General features: G+C 46.7%; 1 protein-coding gene across 1 annotated transcript in view; it reads right to left on the reverse strand.

The window, feature by feature from the left end:
* SUSD1 (sushi domain containing 1) overlaps positions 1-7,609 on the reverse strand; it is a 132,494-nt gene that overhangs the window by 22,726 nt on the left and 102,159 nt on the right. Inside the window, exons 11-12 of the mRNA XM_045296539.1 lie at positions 6,299-6,617; positions 3,478-3,517 (exon numbers count right to left, since the gene is read on the reverse strand). Of these exons, the coding sequence (XP_045152474.1) occupies positions 3,478-3,517; positions 6,299-6,617 (359 nt within the window). The remainder of the gene's footprint in view (positions 1-3,477; positions 3,518-6,298; positions 6,618-7,609) is intronic.

The raw sequence follows: 7,609 nt of genomic DNA on the forward strand, positions 1-7,609 counted from the left end.
CACCCTTCCCAGGACCTCTCCTGCCAGTCACTGATCCCTCATGGGCAGGCACCCTTCCCAGGACCTCTCCGGCAAACAAAGCGGCAGTACCATCAGTCCTCCCTCACCACCACTGACGTTGCCCGCGGGAGAGGACAGGATGTAAGGGGTAAACTGATTCTGGAGGCCAAGGACAAAGTTCTTTAGCCTGTGGCTAGGATCATCAATTGCAAGAGAAAGATCTAGAAAAGTGGTTCTCAACCTTCCTAATGACTCCACCCATTCATACAGTTCCTCATGTGGTGGTGACCCCCCCTCACAACCATAAGATTACTTTCATTGCTACTTCATCGCTGTCATTTTGCTACTGTTATGAATGGGGTGACTCCTGTGAAAGGGTCATTTGACCCCCCAAAGGGGTCACAACCCACAGATTGAGAACTGCTGATCTAGACCCAAAGATCCTAACTTGACACGACTTCTGGCGCTTATTGCAACCAGATGGAATTTCTGGGCGTCAAATCCACTGGCTGGCTTCTTAATTGTTTTTTTAGAGATGTACTGCCAGGGAAATCCCAAGCCTGGCGAACAAAGTCCTGTGATTGCTCAACCCTTCAGGCAATGTCCCCGTCTGGCTGGCTCGGCCAATATGAAAGAGAGCATTGAAACTGGTCAGTCCTCGCACGAGATCCTCCCCCATCGCATTTCTTAGACATAGCTTTGAGAGACTGTGGAAATGGAATAGTCTCCCAACAGGCCACTGCCATCAAGTCAATGCTGACTCATAGTGACCCCCCCCCAGGGGGTTTCTGAGACTGTCACTGATGGCAAGTGTAGCAAGCCCAGTCTTTCTCCCTCAGAGACCATGCGGACCACAGCCCAATGCAGAACTACTACACGGCCAGGGCTGCTCCCCAACAGGTAGCCAAATGGACCGGTCAAGCGATCCCCCAGGCTGCCCTTTAGCTGGATTGCTTGCTTTCCTTGTGCAGCAAGATGTGGGCAGCACATGGTTAGGAGCCTGTGACCACAGCACAGTGCTTTTTCTTTTCCATCTTTCTGAAGGAGAGCATGATTTGGGTCACCCCGTCTTGTCTTTCAGACTCCATATTGGGGTTCGGGAAAGTTAAACTTGCTGTTTAGTCAGAGGTTGCTAACCAGATCGTGAGAAGCACATCTGGAGCTGCTAAGGGCGCATACCCCGTATCAGGCAATGGGTCTCAAAAGATCCAAAACAAACAACTATATCGATGAGAAAGAGGGGGCTTGGAGTGGAGACCCAAAGCCCATCTGTAGACAATTGGACATCCCCCCACAGGAGTGGAATAAGGAAAGGATGATTCAACCAAGGTGCAGTATAGCACTGGTGAATCACACATCATTCCTCTAGTTCCTGAATACTTCCTCCCCCCAACTACCATGACCCAGTTCTACCTTATGAATCTGGCTAGGCTGGAGAACACACATTGGTACAGATAAGAGCTCTCAACACAGGGAATTCAGGAATGATAAACCCCTCAGGAACAGAATTGGGAGTAGCAATGTCATGAGGGGCGAGGGATAGTCCGGGAGGGGGAAGAGTGAGAAAAGGGGAACCCATCAGAAGATTGGATCTATAATCCCTCCCCACCTCCCCGAGAAGGGGACGGATAGTGGAATGTGGGTGAAGGGAGAGAAAGGACAGTGTAAGAGATGAAATAACAATATATCACTGATCAAGGATACCGGTGGGGGTGGAGGAAGGGGAAAAAAGAGGAGCTTATATCAAGGGCTCAAGCACAAAATGTCTTGGAATGATGTTGGCAACATGTGCAAATATGCCTGATACAACTGATGTCTGGAATGTTATAAGAGCTATAAGAGCCCCCAGTAAAATGATGGGACTAAGAAAAGAGGAGCCACCGCCAGCAATCTGAGTCTTGAAGCTGGATACAATGACAGGCACCATGGAGACATCCTTCACTAGGGTTGAATGTTTTATTGTCCCTGGGATAATTCCATATCTTAATGCGGATTGCCTTTGTTAAGATTATATATGGATGTGCGTGCACATGCTGAGTGGCCAAACAGTGCAAGAGACTGAATTCTGTGAGCTTGTTTTGGTTTGCCAACATATTTGCTGCGGCTCTTTTACTGATGGGGAACTTGACCCCTTTCAGGGCAGCCCTACTGGGGCTGTCAACCACATTGCTCTACCCTCGACCTCCGTACAAGTTCACAGAAGACCCAAAGTGTCTGATCGTAGTATCCCGTCCCCCTCATCCCAGTGATTTACCCAACATTGGCTACTTAAACCTAGGAAGTGAGAGCCCTGCCCATGAATTGAAAAGCTTTTCTGTCCCACTTATTATGGGCTCCTTTGTGTCCTTCATCCATGCTGTAAATATTAAGTCCTATCGCTGTAGCTATAATCCATTTGGGAATGAGTTTTTCTTGTTAATGGTCATGACACAGGATTAATGATCTAGTTTGATTATCCTGTAGACAGTTCTACTTTGTCCCATAGGGTCGCTAGGAGTTGATGTTGCTTTGGAAGGGCTCAATGGCAGTGAATTTGGTTTGGAGTTTTTTTGTTTGATTATGTTCTGATTCCATAACCTCTACCTCCACCTCGACCATCCCTTCTTTTCCAGTTACTCTGCGGAAACTAGTTTGAGTTGAGTTTCTGTTGCCGGCGATCATTTAAAAAGAGATCTTTTTTTTTTTTTCACAGTCTGAAAGTATTTATTTCCTATGCATCCTTTTCCAGAAAACTACCAAACCAATTGGTCTAAATTCAGCTTAACCTAATAGCTTAATATCATGCAAATACTAATTTACAGTGAATATATTTTAATTCAAGTTGAAAAGATTCAGAAAACAAAGATGATTTAATATACCATCCATGCTTTTTTTTTCTTTTCATTTTATTAGGGGCTCATACAACTCTTATCACAATCCATACACACATCAATTGTGTAAAGCACATTTGTACATTCATTGCCCTCGTCATTCTCAAAACATTTCCTCTCCACTTAAGCCCCCGGCATTAGGTCCTCATTTTTCCCCTCCCTCCCCCCTCCCCCCTCCCTCGTGAACCCTTGATAAATTATTATTTTGTCATATCTTGCCCTGTCTGACGTCTCCCTTCACCCACTTTTCTGTTGTCCGTCTCCCAGGGAGGAGGTCACATGTAGATCTTTGTAATCGGTTCCCTCTTTCCAACCCACTCTCCCTCTACCCTCCCAGTATTGTCACTCACACCACTGGCCCTGTAGGGCTCATCCGCCCTGGATTCCCTGTGTTTCCAGTTCCTATCTGTACCAGTGCATATCCTCTGGTCTAGCTAGAGTTGCAAGGTAGAATTCGGATCATGATAGTGGGGGGCGTGAGGGGGTGGGAGGAAGCATTTAGGAACTAGAGGAAAGTTGTATAAAAAGAGATCTTAACAGAAGCTCAATGCTGTAGACAGACAGGGAAGAAAGAAGGACAGCATTGTTGAGCAGAAAATGGTTTTACCTTTCACCTGAGCCCAAACTGCACAGGAATATCTTCTCATCTATAAAGGAAAAATACCAACACATGTAAGCAGGTGTTCATTTGTGCTTTTTCCTCTCTTACTTTAATCCAGACAATCCTTAAGCCCCAGATTATTAAGTTCCCTCTAACATCTTAGGATTCATATACCAAGTGTCCAAGGGACTGGCACAGACAGCGGGGACAGAACAGCTACTCTGAGGATCATTTCCGATAGCTTTCCACTCTCTCAGGAGCGGGTGTTCACAATAGGAATGGCAATGAGTTCCATTTGCTCTGTGAGCTCAGAACAACGACTTCCAGGGGAATGATGCTGACAAGAACTCTGAAGTCATGTGCAGGTTCCACAGAAGTCATGCTGTACATTACACGCAAGACTCTGGGATGTCCCCACCAATCTCCATGTCAGTCACACTACCAAGGTCCATGGTAGACGGTACCCATATATCCATCCTATTCTGATTCATAGCAATCCTATAAGAACTGCCCCAGGCTTGACACAATGGATGGATGGATGCTCATACATAAGAGCTGTATGAGCCCCCAATAAAATGATTTTTTTAACTGCCCCATAGAGTTCCCAAGGCTGTAATCTGTTATGGACGCAGACAGCCACATCTTTCTCCCATGAGGAAGCTGGCAGACTGGAAAGACTGACATTTCACTTGACAACCAGTGACTTACCAGGTGAGCCACCAGGGTTCCAGATGCTTAATTTTAGAGGAGAAGATTAAAAAAACCATCAGACGTGGATTTGGGAAGATTAAGTTAGGGGTTGTCTGCAGGAGGAGTTTGTGGGGAAGAATATTTCAGAGGTATTGAAATAGGAAAAGGGGGGCCAAACTAGAGCAGCGGCCAGGACCTTCGAAGAGAAATTTGTAAGTGACTGCAAAGGAAAATTCCATGGGTCTGGATGTGAGAGAGGGACTCGGCTTGAAAAATGGGTGGGACAGTGATTCCCACCAGAAATCAAATGTCCTTTGAAACTGTGGTTCCAACGGTGAAAGGGCAACTCCTCTACAGCAAGTGGCTACCCGAGTGCAAACCTAACTGACTGACGCCCCGCCCACCTGAGTAGCCCCTGAAGTGCAGACTGCTTTGGAAGCCAATCGATGAGCATCAGGCAGGCTGAGCCCAAGGCCCGAGGATAAGCAATGAGCAGAAATCTATGGGGTTAGTTATCTGTCTTCTTTCTTGCTTTTGCTTTTTTGTTTGTTTTCTAAGTAGAAAATGTGCCAAATCATCATCTGTCACCTGAATCAACAGCCTTTCATGATCTGTGCCCTACGATATGAGGCAAAAGAGGGGAAACTCTTCTAGCAAATTAGTCCCTCATAATCGCCCAACTGTGCTAGCCTTCTCCCTCACTCCAACTTTGGCATGCAATTTTTATTGGATTCATTTTTTTCCCTTGGAAAGGTCTAGAACAATGAACCACTATGGTTTTTAATGTGACCGTAACACTCATGTACGGAGATAAACCCATGGGATAAGAAATTGCAATTCATCGGTGAAGTCCAAGTATAAGTTCTTCAAAACCCTTGTATTTGGTTTCATTCTGCTGGGCACTGGGTCACTATGGGTCAGAACCAGTTCAATGGCACCGAACAATAACAACAGCACCCCAAAGCACAAGCACGTGTTCTGCTTAGCTACCTGATGAGGTGATAGTCGTGATAAAAGTTACCTATCACCTAGACTTATTCTCCTAATGCCTAGCATCACTCCTTCTCAGAACAAAGCCTTGACATGGAACAGCATCTCGGAGCCATCTCAGTCAGACTCACAATGCCCTGCGAGTGCAGGTCTTTGGTGAAAAACTCGAGGAAAATCTAGCAAGAGGGTCTTCTCTAAGCTGTGAAAACCTTTTGAATAAGTTCAAACATATCATGGGTTTAACTTTCCTTTACTGAGTTCTTGTATGATAGTCATGAAATATTACCTGACCTTTTTGCTACTTAGGCACAGGCTTGAAAGTTACCATTGGTTTCATATCATGCATGATGATGGCACACCAGACTGGTGTCCAACTCAGTTGTCGACATGCGACGCGCCTAATCCTCGAGATGACTGCATACCTGTTGCTTAAATGCACCAATCGAGAGATGGTTCTATGAATAAAAATACAGTTTTTCTAGTGTCCATCACCAACTCATTTGAACGTAGGGTTCTTCTAAGGCACAGCGGTTCTTCCAAAAGAGCTTGAATCCCTGGCTGGCTCATCAATCTAGCTCTTACTGTTCTCCTTGCTCATCCCTCCTCATCTAATGAAAATCCAGCTTGCTGGCTCACGACAGAACGATCGCTGGAGAAAGAGCAGGCATTCTAAAGTCAGGGCAAAGGGAAGGTGGCCGGTGCTGTCATCGAGGACATAACCCAAGCAGAAAGGCAGTTCTGTGCTTCGCTTGACCCGCCCACCTGCTTCCCACTTGCAGGAGACAGCAGCCTGACAGGGGTGTGGGAAGACTGCAACAGGATCTAGGTGTTCCTCCTCAACCCAGGCTTTACCGGTTCCATGGAACCGAGCCATTCTGTGACGCTTACGAGGAAGAGCCCAAACCAGATCAGTCCAGTCACAGATCCAACAAAAAGCCCCTTCCATCTCACCGCAGGAAATCTACCAACATTAAACATTTCCCTGCATGTGCTTCATAAAAGCAAAGTATTCCGTGTAAGAGTAATAAACACACTTTGATTGCACGCAATGTCCAAACTCAAATAGCGGGGGAGGGAGTGTTCAGACTTTAAAAGTTCATACAACGAAGAAAACACAGCGTCTGCACAGGCTGTTAAAGATCTGTACCTTATTCCATTCACTTGTGATGCGGAGCACAATGCAGTAATCGTGCCCCATCTTCAGGGGTGCATTATAATATTTCCCATAGTAGAGCCTGTCTCCAATGGCGATGTCCACAGCCTCCCCGGCAACATCTCCGGGCAAGAGTTCTGCAGCCACGTATCCGTCGGCCTCAGTGGCATTGCCGAAGAACGAGGCAGCCCTTTTGGAATCACACGGAAATGTGCTTTGCCGCGCCAGGGGAAGCACGATCACCTGATAGGAACTAGAAGGACAAAGAAGTGTCGGGTCACTCACTTGTGTGGATGGATTCGTTCCTTTTGTCCTGTTTGTTGAGCACCTTCAATGAGATCAGCACTTGCCTAGGCATGGGGGACATAACTGTGGATAAGAAAAAGTCCCTACCCACATGAGACTTACAGGCTGACAGCTGCCAAGAGCCCCAGGATTCCTCACTTCTGACCTACCATGTTAACAGTCAGCTGGCGTGGCTGCATGGGACCTCTCAAGTTCAAACGGAAGGTGGATGCCAAGGGCATCCTCTCCGGCTAGGAGAAGTTGCCCATCGGGCTGCTCTGTGTGCATGTGGTCTTTAATCTGTGATTTCCACGTGATGAGATAAAGCCAGGCTGGGGAGAGGTTTTAGTAGTCACATGAAGGCAGATTATCTACAAGAGCTAGTGGTTGCAACCATAGTCCTCTTCAATCACATGGGCCCCTCATAAGAACTCATGTGATATGTATTTCCTGCCGTTCACAGACTGGTACCAAAGCTCACATGAAAAAAGAAATCAGCCATGCAAAATCACTGTGCTAATCTGGTTTAACAACACCCTGAAGCGGCCAACAAAGTCAAATGCCAGATGCCCGTTTCAAAACGGTCCCCCCAACGTGACATAGAAGCATACCAACACCAGTGTCATTTTGCTGTGGGCTTTATGGTGACTTATTCCACCAACTGGAAACCCTGTCACCATAAGAAAAGTAAGAATTAAAACGCAGTGAGGATTGGCCACGCCTTCCTTTCTCATCTGGCCTTAGCTCCTGCCCAGAGCAGGGAGCGTGAGCACCTGCTTCCCCCGTCAGATTTGACTGCAGGGCTGGCATGCTGCCCTCTCCTCCCCTCGCCACCCCTGCCACATTCTGTGCTTAAGAAGTTCAGTAAAATCTCAGGAAAAAGGAAAAGTATGTGTCAGCATGGAATATGATTGGGGGACATTCCGAAACTCTTTGGGCCACATAATTCTGTTTTGTCCATAAATGTGTTCACTCCTAACACCCTGTCTCTGGCTTCCCCAGGGCTCGTGAATCACCAGG

Source organism: Echinops telfairi, unplaced genomic scaffold (genome assembly GCF_000313985.2).
Source record: "Echinops telfairi isolate 266 unplaced genomic scaffold, ASM31398v2 ScPeMD7_7410;HRSCAF=8448, whole genome shotgun sequence".
NCBI classification, from domain to species: Eukaryota; Metazoa; Chordata; class Mammalia; order Afrosoricida; family Tenrecidae; genus Echinops; species Echinops telfairi.